Below are 17,783 nucleotides of genomic sequence, written 5' to 3'. Positions count from 1 at the left end.
TATATATACATATTTTTACTATATATTATTATATATAAGTATGGATAGATAGATCGATAGAAATAGATATATCACATGCATGTCAGTTGGCGTCTTATGCAAAAAAGGGACAATGTCTTCATTTTTTTTAAAATACATTAAATGGTGCAATAGTATCTTCTCTAACTTAAACCATTACATCAAACTGCTTCTCCATCACACAGCTCAATGTATTGCTAATCGGTTGTATATTCTAGATTACTCAGAGAGTAGCCTACGTTGATATAGCCTACCTAGCAAAAAAACAGAATAGAAGGACGTTTTATTAATAGTAACTTCACACACTGAAAAGATTTCAAGGAAATCTCTGTATGCTAATGGTTATCTTAAAGCAACTCGTAATCATCAAAATAAATGCTGGAAATGCTGCATTCTCCCATGGAGAATGCAGATGGCCTGTATGGTAGGGAACCCAGACACACGTCACATGTTCATATACTGCCCTACTAATTCCATTATTGTTTTAATTCCCAGGAGAGTAGGTGTCTACTACCTGTATGCTGACTGGGAACAGACTGCAGGACACCTAATCTGAGGACACAGACCATGCAGCTTGCTCGAGGACTTGGCCATGGACAACATGACTGCTGTCATCTCCACTGCACCCCCTGCTCTGTCCTCCACCAGTGGTGCCTGGCATGCTACTTACCAAGTTACCTCCTCCACCAACCCTTGCCCAATCCTCCACCAGTGGTTCTTTGGCCTCTGTTCCACCTCCTCCTTCTCCACCACCACAACCAACACCACCTGCCCAGCCCTCCACCAGTGGTGCCTGCCCTACCTAGCAAACTCTTTCAGGCAGTGGATTTAAACAACATCCCGGGCCTGGACAGGGTGGGCCGCCTGGCAGAGTATCTTGTGGGGCTGAGGAACCAGACCAGCCTGGCCCTGAGGAACCAGCATCAGCAGCATCGTCTGCATGCAAAATTATAAAAATATTTTTTTTTTTTTTTATAATTTTGCATTTTTGCAGACACTTTATAAATGTATGTCTTCCTCTTATGTCCACATCCAGGTGAACAGATGGCCTCTAATATTGTGGAACCGAATTAATTGAACATCCCGCTGCAGTGGTGAGGGGTGAGGGCGGGACGTAGCCCATGACAACGGTTTTTTATGATTGACTCATACTTGATAGGACTCTTGAACAAGCAGTGCATTCAAGGATTGGCTGTTGCAGGCTGTCACTCGGGTCCATTCGTGAACACAAACTGGCCTCGTCATTGGCCATCAGGGGAACCAATTATTGGTCAATGCAACTTCGAGCTCGCAGCGCAGGTTGAAAGCTGCGGAGCTCGAAGTTACATTTAGAATTGTTTACTACTGTAACGACACCGACAATCCAAAACCCAAGTGGAATCTAGATGGCAAAAGTATGTATTTCAAAACGTGAGCAGCTTTTACTTCTTCGCCACCAACAGAATTTGTTATGTACGATTATTAAAAAAAATCCATGTTATTTTCCATAGACATCTGACCGATGGCACCAGGAGGTGGGACTATTCTTCAGAGGCTTAGCTTTTTACCTCAGCGGCTATTTCTTAAGAAATGTCGATTCTGTGGAGAATTTGAATAACGTCTTTGGTAAGTTTGTTTACATTTTTTAACTTTAGTGAATGTCACGTTAGCTTAGTGCAGAAATAGACATGCATAGACGCTGTTTGACCTGCAGGCTAAGTTCAACGTTACCGACGGCTCCCCTCCCCCATTCGCAATAATATAATAATTTGTGAAAATAACGTGAAAGTAAGTAGGAGGAGCTACACTCTGATTGGTAGGATAGGATGTCATACAAGCGGGGGTGGGACCAAGTTTTTAAATGGTGAGGAGAACGTGGCAGCTGACCAGAGCTGCAGGAAGCTGCGTGTTTGTCGAGGTAAAGCACCAAGATATACCAAAAAACATGCTTATTTTCATCGTATCGAATCCCGGTAGATCCTAATTCGTTATGACCATAATATGACTACTGTACATTCATATTGTCAGAAACATGTCCAGATCCTTATGCAAACGAATAATAATGTTGTATGAAATATATATCGTATTGTAATAAAGAATGATAAATAAAGTTAGTCGACGTAAAGTGCCATAAATACCGTAATATACATCCTGATCTCGTCGTAACGAATCCCGGTCTTTCCTAATTCGTTATGATCATAATATGACTACTGTACATTCATATTGTCAGTAAATATCCAGATCCTTATGAAAATGAATAATAACGTTGCATCAAATATATATCGTTGCCGGTCGTCGCTGTGTTCACCAATGAAACTAAATCATGCCGGTGTGTTTAGTGCCCGTTTTATTAAAGCATTAAGAGGCCATGTCAACAGTGATTATAGAGACGTTAATATCACTGTAAAACATAGTGTCTAAGTGATCAGGTTCCTTATAAATGCTGTCCAAGCAATAATAATACACTGAGTGAAACACAAGTGAAAAAATAAATAGAATGGATGAGACTGAGAAGGAAAAGGATCGAACCAGCCAGGAGTCGAACCTGGAATCTTCTGATCCGTAGTCAGACGCGTTATCCATTGCGCCACTGGTCCGCTGTATGTTGCCCCGCCTGTGAGTCGAACTCGAATCTACCAAGAATTGGCCAATCACCGCTCCTATCATCTACGAAGAATTGGCCAATCAGCGCTCGTATCATCTACCAAAAATTGGCCAATCAACGCTCGTATCATCTACCAAAAATTGGCCAATCAGCGATCGTATATCGCTGTTACTACGAAGAATGACCTCGTGGACATACGAACCCTGGCCAATCAGCGCTCGTATCGCTACCAAAAATTGAAATTTTCAAGCGTGACATTACGAAAATCTTCACTTCACTTCAGTACTTTGATTTGAAGAGTGACATTACAAAATTACGAAATTACGAAAATCTTCACACCTTTCATTTGATTACTTCACTTCACTTCTTACCAACATTTCCGAGGTAAGTCAGTCCTTTCTAGCTATTTTCAATACGAATAAATTGGCAAATATCACGTTAACATATCCGACAAATGCCAAAAGTCTGCTTCGACGATAGGTCGTCGTTCATCATTGTAACGTGTATGAATTCGACGTATAAGGTAATGTGTATGTTCAGTATTGTATTTTATTGAATAGGTAACGTTAGTTGTATTAGTTTTAAAATGTCAAAAAAGCCCGTTACCGTTGGAACACGCAAGACCAGTAAACCAGAGTGGTAGATATAACAGAGTGGCGACACTTCCATTGGACTCCGTTGTAGCGCCTACTTCCGGGGTATGGAGCCTCGAATAGTTCCAAACAACCATTTTACGGCGTAGGAGACCATTCATTTCCATTGCTGGCCGCCGAGTAACTTCTGAGGTAAATTGATTAAATAGATACCTCTTTTGAATCGTCAACTGTCTATATTGTATCAGAGGACCTTTTATGATGAATATACTGATATATATTTGTAAATGCACAGCGTAATTATATATATATATTTATCTTGGTAGACGACCGATTGCCGGCTAGTTTGTTAGCTTGATTTCACCATCTGTGAAGGTATCTCCAGGGGTAAATTGATTAAATAGCTACCTCATTTGAATTGCCAACTGTATTTTATTAGAGGTCCTTTTATGATGCATATACTGATATTTATTTGTAAATGCACAGCGTAATTATATATATATTTATCTTGGTAAACGACCGATTGCCGGCTAGTTTGTTAGCTCGATTTCACCATCTGTGATGGCATCTCCAGGGGTAAATTGACTAAATAGCTACCCCTTTTGAATTGTCAACTGTATTTTATTAGAGGTCCTTTTATGATGCATATACTGATATTTATTTGTAAATGCACAGCGTAATTATATATATATTTGGTAAACGACAGATTGCCGGCTAGTTTGTTAGCTCGATTTCACCATCTGTGATGGCATCTCCAGGGGTAAATTGATTAAATAGCTACCTCTTTTGAATTGTCAACTGTATTTTATTAGAGGTCCTTTTATGATGCATATACTGATATTTATTTGAATATGCACGGCGTAATTATATATATATATTTGTCTTGGTAGACGACCGATTGCCTGCTAGTTTGTTAGCTCGACTTCACCACCTGTGAAGGTATCTCCAGGGGTAAATTGATTAAATAGCTACCTCTTTTGAATTGTCAACTGTCTATTGTATTAGAGGTCCTTTTATGATGCATATACTGACATTTATTTTTATATGCACAGCGTAATTATATATATTTTTATCTTGGTAGACGACCGATTGCCTGCTGGTTTGTGAGCTCGACTTCGCCATGTGAAGGTATCTACACCAACAATTACGAAGTTCAGTAGTGAAGTGAATCTAACTTTTATTTAGTTAGTTATTTATGTTGGATTACTAGGATCATTTAGGTTGATTTTAAGGACGGGTTTTATGATGCGATAGCTAGTAGAAAAAACAATGTTTGTTTAATTATATCCTGGAAAGGGTGATGTTCAGCACATGAAGCCCTACAGATGCCGCCGCTTCAACAATGCTGATTATGATGGGCGGTGAATTTAACCTGTATGGCTTTTTCGTTTTAACTTCTTGTTGACTGATTCTCTGTTATATGTATTTTGCCTTTGCATTTGCAACTACTGTCATCTCCAATGTAAGAAAATCAATTAAAGCGAATCATTTCTGTAATGTGAATTAAATCATCTGTCACAATCCGAAACCAATAAAATGTATAAATGGATCTACTGGCAATTGTTAATTGGGTAGAAATGTGTCGATTATCTACATTGTTTGCAAATCCTCAGAGAATCCCTGACCTCTGGTTGTTTTTTAAACTGAATGTACAAACATGAATTATGTAATCTCATTAGGAGTGTAGTCTATCCTTGTATTACATGAAATGGGGAATATTGTTAGCTGCATGGATCATACCGAAGTTTAATTTGGTGAAATATGTGTGGTCCGTTGCACTTGGTTCTGGAGGCACCCTCACAGAAGGGGGTTTCCTCCTCTTCGGCTTAGGGCGATGAATGAAAACTCTTCAACATCCCTTCTCTTTTTGTGGCAGTGAATTGGTCATCTTCAAAGTGTACCTTTATAGGTAGGCTTGTAAGATCAGTTTCCATTGCACTTCAAATATCATTGAAAAGTCATAATTCTCTACACTTAGAATTATTATGCCCTTTGAAATGCTATCAAGTGATGTGAACATTACTTGCATTACATCGTTTTTGACGGTTGTTGACCCCTGTCACTTGTACGTTTTGACGGCTGACCATTGCCATCCATTTCTTCCTGCGCTCTTGGTCCTTGGGGAAGCCATACATGTGGTAACCCTTCTCGGACCGATTGGAGCATCCAAACGCTGCACAGCCAACCATGGTATTACCATTGATCTAAACCAATTTTGAATTTGCTCAGGGCTATTATAAGTATTGTAATGGCATAAAGTATAGTATATTTGCTACGTTATATGTTAATGGTTTGCCCTAAGTATATTATATAGTGTTCCCTGCTGTGTCCATTGTTGAATCTGTTCACACAATCACTCACTGGTCTTGTCACACTAATTGTTTAATAAAAAAAAAACTTTCATTCATCTAAGCGTAATGAGTTGTTATTCTTTAATATATTTGATACTTTGTGTGGCTCATATCTTAAAATGATCATGGTAAAACATCTTGATTACTTTGATTTCAATACAGATGTAGGGTAAAAGTTAAGGTTAAGCCAGTATGCTTATTTATATGCTTATACTTATTTTTTCACTTGTGTTTCACTCAGTGTTACTTTCGGGTTTTAAACACTGACCTGTTTCAAATAGCAGGTTAGGATATGCTTAAGCCTTTAAGTTTTCACTACATCACCATGAACAGTCTAATAATATACAATTTACTTTTGTGAAATGCTTCCTGCATACGTTTGCATTAGGGCAAGAACACAATGTTAGGATAGTGTTAATCCAGATGTACAGGTTTTTTTATTTTGAGGTGCTTTGTATTGCCTTCGCTACCTTTTTAAGGATGAGAAGACCATTGCCAGTCACAGCGCTGCTACTATTGATTATGCAACTTATTTATCTTTTCATTGGAGATCGTTGAAAGGAAAAGGGACCGTCTCGACAACCTCTGGATAAACCGACTATCTGTGAAGGGATAATTAGCCTAGATAGATTAATCCCAAAATCTATACCCAATCAATCTAACCACTAGTGAAGGTGGGCTAAAAAGGGAAACATTCCCTAAAAGAGCCCGATAAGCTTCCGGTGAGTTCCAGTGAGATATCAACACATCTTACCTGAGGGAAAAGTTATAATTTGCACAGCACAGTTTAGGGACGAGAGGTTATCCGTGATGTTGTTAATTTAGTCCCTCATTCTCTCCGAACAATCCCTGCAGAATTTCAAGCTATTGCCCAACATGTTTGAATAGTATTTGCATTTTCCTGATTCCTTTTTTTTTTTTTTTTTAAATGTTAAATGCTACATGCCATTGCCAGCATGATTTCCACGCTTTCCCATTATGTGCTGTGTAGACCAACAGCTCCCCCTGGTGTCTGACTATGGGTATCGTAGACCGGTGCGAGGTTTCCGGTGTTATGGCGACCTGCTACATCAACATCGCAGGGTAGCCCAGGATAAGAAGTGACCAATTCGGGTACATTTCGTGATGAACTTTGTATTAAACTGCTACTTTTAGGTCTTCTTAAAGTATTTCCCCGTGATTAATTGTGATGAACAGACAGTGGTTGTGTGCTGATTGACGGCGGGAAACGGATGCTTGACTGTCATCTGCTCGTGCTCTAGGTTAAATGTTGAATAGTTGAAGTACGGCTAATTAATATTTCCTAAGCTATGCTTTAGGAAATTGTCAATTGCTTTGCAAAACACAAAAATAACCGGCATTATGACATAGCTTATCTCTCAAGGGACTGTTCGAACTGTTTGGCGAATGTGTCAAGGTTTTTGTTTTACTTTTATCCATCACTTCTTAGAGAAACGTTTACCGGTAGCCTGACGTTACGACGTTTTACTAGCATATTGCATATACGTCATGCGTACAATTTGTAATTTAAACGACATTATGGAAAAAAACGTTGTGTTTTATTTGAGGAGGATCCCCCTCATCCACTATACGATATATGTAACATAATTATAACATTTAAGGCTCAAAGCTAGCTACACTGCGCGTTCATTGGCTCCTCGAAGAGGCATGTTCTCTCGCACTTTGTCTGACGCTCAAGTTCCACCTAGCTTAGTTATGACTGCCAAGACAATCGCAGGAAAACGGCCACTAATATTTCCTGAAGCCTCTACAGTTCCTTGAAGCTCCCCGGAGTCACACACCAGCCTGTACCCACATGCTCGTGAACTGCTGCTCTTGACCCTCAAACCAAGAGCCCTGCGTCTGACCATTTCCCTCCCCTTTTGTCTCCCCTCTAACTCAGAGGGCTGTGAAGAGCAGTCATCATCTCACATGAATGTGAGGCTTGTCCGATTATGCTGCTGCTGCTACTAGCGCTGGCCATAGTCGTTGCGTCAACTTCGATCACCTCCGCGGAGCCTGGGAAGCTTGGCCACCGTCCAGCGGCACCACTGTTCGACTACAGCAGCCTGTCTCTGCCCCCAGAGCACATACCCTACTTCCTACGCAACAACCAGGGAGTCTCCAAGCTCTGCCACCAGGACCCTCTCTGCCCTTTTAAAGTAAGATATTAGCCTTTCTGTGGGTGGGTGGGTGGGTGGGTGGGTGGGTGGGTGTGTTCATCTGTGTTAGTGTTTGGATATGAGGTGGAGGTAGATTGTGTTACTGACTACATTCATACTTGTCGGATTTTCCCCTTCCATTCATTTGTTTTCATTTGTTAGAAATACAATATTCATACCCTGTGAAAGATTGTCAGAGCTAGAAGCATTCAGCCATGGAATAGAGAGAGATCTCAAACGAATCATCATGCGGCAGAATACAAAGCCAATGTAAAGTTCAAAAGTAATAACTGACCAGTTTTTAATGGATTAAGGGATCTGCCTTTTACCAGGAATATTTGCAGCACAACAACAGTAATTGTTGAGAACAAAGACGTGTGATGACTGTTTTGGTGTATGCCTCCAGTCTAGTGTATTATTTCCCTCCCCATTATTGGAACTTGGTAGACCTTGGGTATATAGTGCTGTTGGTGGTTGAAATAAATGACTAATTCACTCTTTTGTTTTAGTTAATTTTAGTTAGGCCAGTGGTTCTCCAACTATGGTACGCGATGCGCTATCAAGTGGTACGCAGAGGAATTAGAATTTTCTTTTTGTTAGATTAATAACAATGCTATCAAAATACTAGTACAAATCAATACATTTACTATGAGATCATGTTCTCACTTGCTGTGTGTGTATGTGTTTCCGTGTCTCTGTTCTAGTGCTACCACTGTGTACAGCTGACAACAGCTAACAATAAATATTATTTTTAAGAATAAATGTGCCTCCTTCATGAGACGTGCTCAGCTGAAAAGCGCCGCAGGCCTACGCTACTGTATGTTGTTATATTATATAACATCTGTCATAATGGTGGTACTTTGAGGGACAAATATTTTCTGTGGTGGTACGCAGCATAAAAAGTTTTGAGAACCACTGAGTTAGACCCTTGGAAAGTCTCTTACTAAGGTTTTTCATATGCCCTTACACAGGATGCACTGGGGAATCTGTCGGCCTGTTGGGGCTATGAGAAGCACTGCGCTCTTGAGAAGCGCTTCGGTTACCCTGTGTGCTCCAAAGCTGATGTCAGATGGTACGTTTCCAAGCTGGTTGTCCACAAACACATGGTTAGGTCGTTGTTTTCACCTTACAGTAACGGTCAGACTGATGGCAATGTCGATGTTCTTGCTTTATTGATTTTTAAATCCATTGGGGGTAGGACACGAGGGGATTTTTAAATGTTCATATCCTGCAGTTCTTCACAGAGGGCCAGTGGCGCAATGGATAACGCGTCTGACTACGGATCAGAAGATTCCAGGTTCGACTCCTGGCTGGCTCGGTCTAACTTTTCCCTCAGAATCTCTTAAAGCCTCAAATTGGTCTCAAATTGAAGGGTTAGCTAGATTTATCCAACTAGTATCCAACTGAAAGAAATACCAGGCTTCCCTCCAAATCCCCTCCCCGAAGAACTGCTCTAGCCCGCTAGCTTTAGCATCAGGTCCAATTATTGTGCACAGGTAGCCGGGTAGGTAGGTACACCATCAGGTAAGCCAATTAAATGATTTGACAGGTTTCTAACAGGCTTGGGACAGCCACGGACCCCATTTAATTACCCCCTTTTTTTTTTTTGGAGCATATGATTTATTGATTGCTGTCGAGATATTAAAAGAATTTCAACAAATGTGACAAAATGTGATGTAAATGTGATGTGAGCCGTGGGAAAGAAACACTAATTATAGTGAAAATTAACTAACTTACTAGTTTTTTCATACATTTAATTATCACAAAAGACAATGTGGTATTTTAGAACTGTAATCTAACTAATTATAGAATTTATTAATCTTCAGTATCTGATGTTAAACCCCTACAGGGCTCCGACGGTGGAAGCAGCCCGGGATCTGTTTTGGAAGCAGGGAGACTTTGGTTACGTCAGGGAGCGGCTCTCTGAGATGGAGACTCTATGCGCAGCTAGCAGACCTGTGAGTTCACTCATATCCTCTGTTCCGCAGGATGCACAGGAGTCAACAGGAACAAACAGTAGCACAGATGTTGTACATAAAGACGGAGCAAAATGGACTCAGTATGTAAAATGTTTGTATGTAAGGGATAAACCATGCTGGGTTATCCTGTTATTATTGTTTGTCCTTCAATAAGGTTGTACATTATTTCCAATAACAGGACACCCCGTCGTGGTTTGTTCAGGTTATACCACAGTTACCAACAATGATTGCATATTAAATACTTTCAGCTATAACATTATTTTTTGGCTGAATCAACTTATTTTATTTTTTTTCCTGTCAAGAAAACATCTACTAAACATAACTATGTATTTGACCGTATATTCAACAATGCAGTGGCTTGATAAAACGTCTAGTTCCGGTCCTTGATTCTGATTGGCTCAAAGGCGTAGTAAAATCCTCTATTCACACAGATCTGTGTACAAATTCAATAAATCACCACATTTTCTTTTGCTGTGTGTTTACTTTCTGAAATCTTACGAGGTAGTTTTAAGTTACTGTTTTAATAACTGTTAAATTCAAGCATTAAGCCACTTGACGGCCTGATTAACAGCTAGGGGGTTTCAGAGCAACATCGCCCCCTATCGGTTGATGCATCGCGGTAAGCCACGGCCTCTCGTGGCTGATTGCTTGAATATATTGGTCAAGATGTTCAGTTGGTGTGGAAAACACTGGGCCTCATGCAATTAAATAAAGTTCTGTTTTTAATTATAGGGGGATTCATCGTTACGGTGCAGCCGCCACACTCGGTTCTGTCAGGCGACCAACCTTTACTTGGACTTACGGAGCCCGCGCAGAGGTCACGAAAGGTCATGCCACTGCCTTATCTTGACATTGGTGAATGCCAGGAGTTTACAGCGAAAGTATTGTTCTGTTTCCCTGTGTGAACCCACCTTGTGTTTGCGTTGCAGGTATAAGGAGGACTTCATCCAACACGGAGAGATGGGAGGGCACTGCAGTCTGAGCAGAGCATCACTGGCGGCTGAGGGAGATCACAAGAGTCCGCTGCAATCTTGGTAATGCAAGATACACTGCACAATGTTCAAGTGCTCCCTAAATGTCCAGTAGAAAGACACAGTAACATCTGATGCAGACTGACGTAACTTAAAGTTACCGAATGCTCAAAACAAAAAGTGGTCATTATGGCTTTCATTGCCTTTCATTACAAGACCACCATGAAATACAATTCTGTGACTTAAGACATATCTATAAAGGATAGATCATCCCAGGTACTTAATTCTTATTCATGGTTTGCGTCCCACATGTGTTGAAAAGAGAAAGCTCTTCAAAATCATTGTTCCCTGACTGGGAATGAAACGCATGCCCCGGCGGTGTGAGCCCCAAATCCTAACCACTAGAACATCAATGAGCTATGTTGGGTTCATCCTGGCTGATATAGAGTAGACTGGGCATAGGACATTGTTAAGAGTAATTTCATTTAGATGGGCCTGGAAACACAACATACAATACGTTTACATAAAGTGCCAGACCAGTACATGCTTAGAGGAAGTGCTACAATGAGTCAGGTATTAAGTTCCTTTAAATTAATTTCAGACATAGAGTTGAGTTCCCTGACCGGGAATCAAACCCGGGCCGTGGCGGTGAGAGCGCAGAATCCTAACCGCTAGACCACCAGGGACCCACCTGTGGTCATGTGGTCAATGCACTATTTTTTTTAGAATGTGTGACGTGCTGACAGCTACGCTTCAGGAATACAGGGGATGATGCACAGAAATTCCAGAATTCTGTCAATGAAAGGAAATTTGACGTATGTCTTCTGGCAGTTTTAGTTATATTATCAGTCAAGAGATGTTTATGTACTGTCAGGAGATGTATAGGTTAACATCTCTTAACTTCTGATACAAAAGTTTGCTATTAGCATTTACATTTCTGTGTTTACTAAGATGTACACAATAATTGAAATTAATATCTGCGGATAGTTGACCATTATGTAGAAAATTGCTTAAAGGTTAGTTCCCACCGGGTATCGAACCCTGGCCGCGGTGGTGAGAGTGCCTGTTACGGTAGGGTAGCATGTGCTTAGGGTTAGGGTCAGTACTGACGTCACACAGAGGGGGAGGTGTTGAGGTTCTCATCACAGGTAAGTAGCAACAGCTGAGGGGGAGGTCTGGAGAGTTTGAGACTAAGGCCCCGTTTACACGAAGGGAAAACGCAGATATTTCCACGCGGTTTGGCCTCTCATTTACACGAAAACGCAATTTTTGTCACAGAAAACGATCATTTCTAAAAACTCCGGCCAAAGTGGAGATTTCTGAAAACGCCGGTTTAGTGTTGTCGTGTCAACGGGGGGAAACGGGGTTTTAGGTTCTGAAGCGTCACATTATGCGCCAGGAAATGCTTAACGTCATATGAGCACCCTATGTTTACAGTTTGTTTGTTACAGGAAGACGCTTGTGTTATTCGTTGTTGTTGATTCTGCGGATACTGATTGGCTTGCATGGCTTTAATTGCACTCGACGGCGTATTTATGCGTTTTGATGTAAACAACAACTTTTTTGAAAACGATATTGTGTGCACAATGTTATTTTTGAAAACGGAGGGGGGGAAATATTTGTTTCTATAAATACCCTGCTACGTATAAACGTGGCCTGAGGTGAGAGTCGGGAGAAGGAGAATAACCTGAGGGACTCGCGCTGCTCGGACGTTTCATGAAGGGAACACTTTTGGGATAAATATACTGTATATATATATATACATGGTGATTTAAAGACTGGATCAAGGCGCGGGCTGGTCAGCGGGACTGATGGTTCATCCAACCGGGACGAGGAGCCGGTGCGGAGTGTGAGAGACGGACCTGTGGTGGGTACCTCCCACCTAACCCCCTAGATAGGTTAGATTGCACTCACCCAGGGAAAGATTGGGAACAATGCTCAAGTTCAGCACATCACGTAGGGACAGACTTAGGTTACGGGCTGTCTACGGTCAGCTCAGAATCCTAACCACTAGACCACCAGGGAGCTGCTAATCAACCCAACCATGTGACCTTCAATTGGCTGGATAAAGGACTATTTGTTCTTAATTAGTCTGCATAACTGACCTTCAGCCACATAGTGTATGTGTGCATGTGTGTGTGCATTAGAGTGCTGAACAGGACGCATTTTTCTGTCCGAGCCCAGCCTGCGTCCGATAGAGAAGTAACCGAGCCCGACCCCGACATCTAGATATGTTCGAGCCCGACACAGTTAAGTTCTATTTTTTCTCATCCTAATGACATGTTTACATTTGTGCATATGAAAGTACGCCCTTATTAAACAACTGCAAGGAATTTAGAAAAGTCAAAAGATGAGCGCAACAAGCATGCGTTAACAGCAAGCACTCTTGTGCTCGCTATTAACGTGCTCTTGTTGCGCAGAATCATAACCAATTGAAATCCACACACGATAACGATATATTCCACAAAATGACACGAGGTTCTGTAGGACAGAACCTTGAACCATGAAATTAAAATTTAACACGAGTGTCCCCAGCAAAGTAAAATTAACGTTAAAACAGAAGCAATGCCGACGCCAACTCCAACGCCTTATCGCGCAGTTGTTGTGACCGAGCCCGACCCGAACCCGAGCATAATTTCAAATATTTGTCAGAACTCGACCCGGCCTGTCGGGTACCATCGGGCATTGGTCGGGTTTCCATGCTCTAATGTGCATGTGTGTGTTTTTCACTTCTTATTTCGGAGATCATTGTGATAACCCAAAATCCTTTCTGGAGTTTATTTTGGGTTAATATTTTCTATATTAATGTATTTTTTATATTTCTGATTCCTACTGAATTAACTGAGGCAAGCTCCACTACATGTTAGGGAATTAATTTGATCTAGAAAACAATGTATCTATGAAATTTCAGACTTAAGTTAACATAAGCTGTTCCTGTTAGATTTGGGTAAGAGGAATATATGGAAATCCAGGTTTGACAAGGAGACAGAAAAGGTGAGTTCCCTGACCGGGAATCGAACCCGGGCCGCGGCGGTGAGAGCGCCGAATCCTAACCACTAGACAACCAGGGAGCTGAGGTCATCTTGTCAATGCACTTTTTTTTTAGCATGTGTGACATGCTGACAGCTGGCGAGGAAGGGATTTGTGTGATGTAATACTGTATCAGTTACTGTAACTGACCAAGGATCCCCCCACCATCCCATTCTGTAAACTTCAGGAATACAGTGAATGATGCACAGAAATCCCAGAATTCTGAAAAAAATAAGGGAATTTGATGTAGGTCTTCCGGCACTTTTAGTTATTCTTTCAGTCAAGAGATGTTTGTACTGTCAGGAGATGTATAGGTTAACATCTCTTAACTTCTGATACAAAGGTTTTCAATTAGCATTTACATTTGTGTGTTTACTAAGATGTACACAATAATTGAAATTAATATCTTTGGATAGTTGACCATTATGTAGAAAATTTCTTAAAGGTGTGTTCCCTGACCGGGAATCGAACCCGGGCCGCGGCGGTGAGAGCGCCGAATCCTAACCACTAGACCACCAGGGAGCTGCTAATCAGCCAACCATGTGACTTTAAATTCGCTGGATATAGTACAATTTGTTCTTAATTAGTCTGCATAACTGACCTGCAGCCACATAGAGTGTTTGCGCATGTGTGTGTTTTTCACTTCTTATTTCGGAGATCATTTTGATCACCCAACATCCTTTCTGAAGTTAAATTTGTGATAATATTTTTTATATTAATATATTTTTTATATTTTTTATTCCATCTGAATTAACTGAGGCAAGCTCCACTACATGTTAGGGAATTACGTTGATCTAGAAAACAATGTATCTATGCAATTTCAGACTTCAGTTAACATAAGCTGTTCATGTTAGATTTGGGTAAGAGCAATATATGGAAATCCAGGTTTGACAAGTAGAGAGAAAACGAGTGTTCCCTGACCGGGAATCGAACCCGGGCCGCGGCGGTGAGAGCGCCGAATCCTAACCACTAGACCACCAGGGAGCTGAGGTCATCTTGTCAAAGCACTCTTTTTTTTTTTTAGCATGTGTGACACGCTGACAGCTGGTGAGGAAGGGATATGTGTGATGTAATACTGTATCAGTTACTGTAACTGACCAAGGATCCCCCACCCCCCCATTCTGTACACTTCAGGAATACATTGGATGATGCAGAGAAATCCCAGAATTCTGTAAAAAAAAAAGGGAATTTGTTGTAGGTCTTCTGGCACTTTTAGTTATTCTTTCAGTCAAGAGATGATTGTACTGTCAGGAGATGTATAGGTTAACATCTCTTAACTTCTGATACAAATGTTTTCAATTAGCATTTACATTTGTGTGTTTGCTAAGATGTACACAATAATTGAAATTAATATCTTTGGATAGTTGACCATTATGTAGAAAATTTCTTAAAGGTGTGTTCCCTGACCGGGAATCGAACCCGGGCCGCGGCGGTGAGAGCGCCGAATCCTAACCACTAGACCACCAGGGACCTGAGGTCATCTTGTCAATGCACTCTTTTTTTTTTTAGCATGCGTGACGTGCTGAGAGCTGGCAAGGAAGGGATTTGTGTGATGTAATACTGTATCAGTTACTGTAACTGACCAAGGATCCCCCACCCCCCCCATTCTGTACACTTCAGGAATACATTGGATGATGCACAGAAATTCCAGATTTCTGTAAAAAAAAAGAGGAAATTTGATGTAGGTCTTCTGGCACTTTTAATTATTCTTTCAGTCAAGAGATGTTTATGTACTGTCAGGAGATGTATAGGTTAACCTCTCTTAACTTCTGATAAAAGGTTTTCAATTAGCAGTTACATTTGTGTTTACCAAGATGTACACAATAATTGAAATTAATATCTTTGGATAGTTGACCATTATGTAGAAAATTGCTTAATGGTTAGTTCCCTGACCGGGAAGAGCGCCGAATCCTAACCACTAGAACACCACGGAGCTGCTTTTCAAACAAACCATCTGACCATGAATTGGCTGGATATAGGACAATTTGTTCTTATTAAGTCTGCATAACTGACCTGCAGCCACATACTGTGTGTGGTGTGCACATGTGTGTGTTTTTCACTTCTTATTTCGGAGATCATTTTGATCACCGAACATCCTTTCTGAAGTTAAATTTGTGTTAATATTTGTTATATTCATATATTTTTTATATTTTTGATTCCATCTGGATTAACTTAGGCAAGCTCCCCTACATGCTAGGGAATGAAGTTGATCTAGAAAACCAGATCAAAATCAATGCAATTTCAGACTTAAGTTAACATAAGCTGTTAATGTTAGATATGGGTAAGAGCAATATCTATCCAGGTTTGACAAGGAGACAGAAAACCTAACCACTAGACCCAGAGGGAGTGTTTAAAAATGAACCATGTGACTTGGAATAGCTGGGATGTAGGACTAGTCATATAAGTATTGATTGCCAGCAACTTTGTGGGAGATTTTGACTGAAACATTTCTGAAGATGACGTTGATTTTCTGAATATATTCCTGTCAGGTTCACATAATATCCAGAGTTAAATTCATATTTATATTCATTTAATTTGCTTTAATTTGTAGTTGAGTCATGCTCAACTACATGTTTTTAGAATTTGATTACTAGAGAACCATGATTCAATTTAATTTCTCTGTTTAGACTTTGCCAAACATAAGCGTTCAGGTTAAATTTGGGTAACAGGAATATAGGAACAATTTCGACAATGAGACATAAAGGATAGTTCCCTGACCGGGAATCGAACCCTGGCCGCGGCGGTGAGAGCGCCGAATCCTAACCACTAGACCACCAGGGACTATGGTTTTAGGGACAGTGCACTATTTGTATACAATGTGTGACGTGCTGACAGCTGACTAGACAGGGATATGTGTGATGTAATACTGCCTCAGTTAACTCAGCTAGGGTACTCCCCCCTCACTATACACTCCTGGAATACAGTGGATGATGCACCTTAGACATTCAACTTGGCAGATAAAGGCTGAATTTAGCTATGTTTTAATATGGGATCATGAATACGAGAAAGTGTATAATGAGATTGACATACTATTAGTTCAGGCTTGTCTATACTAGTTGAAGCTTGTACTATTAAGGTTTTTCAGAGGTCTTGCCACCATATTGTGAATTTGCTGAAAATTCATAGTATCAATCTCTCAGGACCGGAAACCATTATTTAGAAAGTTACATACATACATGGTTCTCTGTTAGGAAATCGATCCCGGACTGGATGCGTGAGTGTCACTTCCAACCACTGGTCAAAAACCAGGAGACCAGAAATTGGAGGGATGTATGACTGTTGGTCATTCATTAGTCTGCATACGCCGTCGTTTGTGTAAGAGGATTATATTGAAAGCCAGTTTGGACAAGGACTGTTTTTTTTTCATTATTCACATTGCTGTTGAATACTTTGATATCACTAAAAACAGTGTTTTTTATTTGATTTGCTATGACCTCACTAATATAGTTGAGTTCCTATACCTGGAATTGAAAGCGGGCCGCGGCGGTGAGAGCGCCGAATCCTAACCACAAGACCACCAGGGAGCTTTTGAGCCTACTTTAGAGAGCTGGTATCATTTAACTTAGAATAGGTGGGATGTAGGAATATTGTTTTTTAATTAGTCTGCATAACTGACTGGTAGCCTGGAATCATTTCTGAAGAGGAAGCCGATGACCTGTCTATTTGCATTGGAATATGTCTTTAAACGGCACTCTTTGCCTCTCTCAGTTCCAACACAATTGAACTTCATCATCATAAAATGTTGCCAAATAGGTCAGTTCATATCATCACCTCTTTTGTATGTTAATTCTGAACCATTGCTTTGCAATGACTTAGTACAATGACTACAAAGGAAACTTGCATATCAACAGTCAAATAGAAAAAACAAGTGGGTTTAATAGAGTACTAAAAATGCCTTGACTTACTAAAATAAAACCTTTTCGGCCAAACACCTTCTGGAAACCAAAAATGAATGGAACCCAGAGATTTAAAGTATGTTGCGTGCCATTGGCATTCTCTTCATCATAAATACAATTACAGTCCCCGTTCAAAACGTGCCTGTTCGGAAAGGGCCGTTTGCTTGGCCTCCCGTATTTCTGCTTGCAGCTTTCTCGA

At 40.6% G+C, this 17,783-nt stretch overlaps 1 protein-coding gene and 5 non-coding genes across 6 annotated transcripts in view; 2 read left to right on the top strand and 4 right to left on the bottom strand.

Moving 5' to 3' along the window:
• Window positions 1-2,521: 2,521 nt before the first annotated feature.
• trnar-acg (transfer RNA arginine (anticodon ACG)) lies at window positions 2,522-2,594 on the bottom strand. Its single transcript has one exon. It is a non-coding gene; the product is annotated as a tRNA-Arg (tRNA).
• Window positions 2,595-6,575: 3,981 nt separating this feature from the next.
• The window catches only part of eogt (EGF domain-specific O-linked N-acetylglucosamine (GlcNAc) transferase), a 62,184-nt gene continuing 50,976 nt past the window's right edge, over window positions 6,576-17,783 (top strand). Inside the window, exons 1-6 of the mRNA XM_030375554.1 lie at window positions 6,576-6,659; window positions 7,450-7,708; window positions 8,680-8,780; window positions 9,558-9,666; window positions 10,420-10,514; window positions 10,617-10,721. Coding sequence (XP_030231414.1) covers window positions 7,502-7,708; window positions 8,680-8,780; window positions 9,558-9,666; window positions 10,420-10,514; window positions 10,617-10,721 — 617 coding nt within the window. The 5' untranslated portion in view covers window positions 6,576-6,659; window positions 7,450-7,501. The remainder of the gene's footprint in view (window positions 6,660-7,449; window positions 7,709-8,679; window positions 8,781-9,557; window positions 9,667-10,419; window positions 10,515-10,616; window positions 10,722-17,783) is intronic.
• Window positions 8,954-9,026, top strand: trnar-acg (transfer RNA arginine (anticodon ACG)). Its single transcript has one exon. It is a non-coding gene; the product is annotated as a tRNA-Arg (tRNA).
• On the bottom strand, window positions 14,139-14,210 carry trnae-cuc (transfer RNA glutamic acid (anticodon CUC)). The gene has a single exon. It is a non-coding gene; the product is annotated as a tRNA-Glu (tRNA).
• On the bottom strand, window positions 14,601-14,672 carry trnae-cuc (transfer RNA glutamic acid (anticodon CUC)). The gene has a single exon. It is a non-coding gene; the product is annotated as a tRNA-Glu (tRNA).
• Window positions 15,087-15,158, bottom strand: trnae-cuc (transfer RNA glutamic acid (anticodon CUC)). The gene has a single exon. It is a non-coding gene; the product is annotated as a tRNA-Glu (tRNA).

Source organism: Gadus morhua, chromosome 13 (assembly GCF_902167405.1).
Source record: "Gadus morhua chromosome 13, gadMor3.0, whole genome shotgun sequence".
NCBI lineage: Eukaryota > Metazoa > Chordata > Actinopteri > Gadiformes > Gadidae > Gadus > Gadus morhua.
Note: the sequence above shows the minus strand (reverse complement) of the source record. Positions and strands in the feature narration are given on the sequence as shown.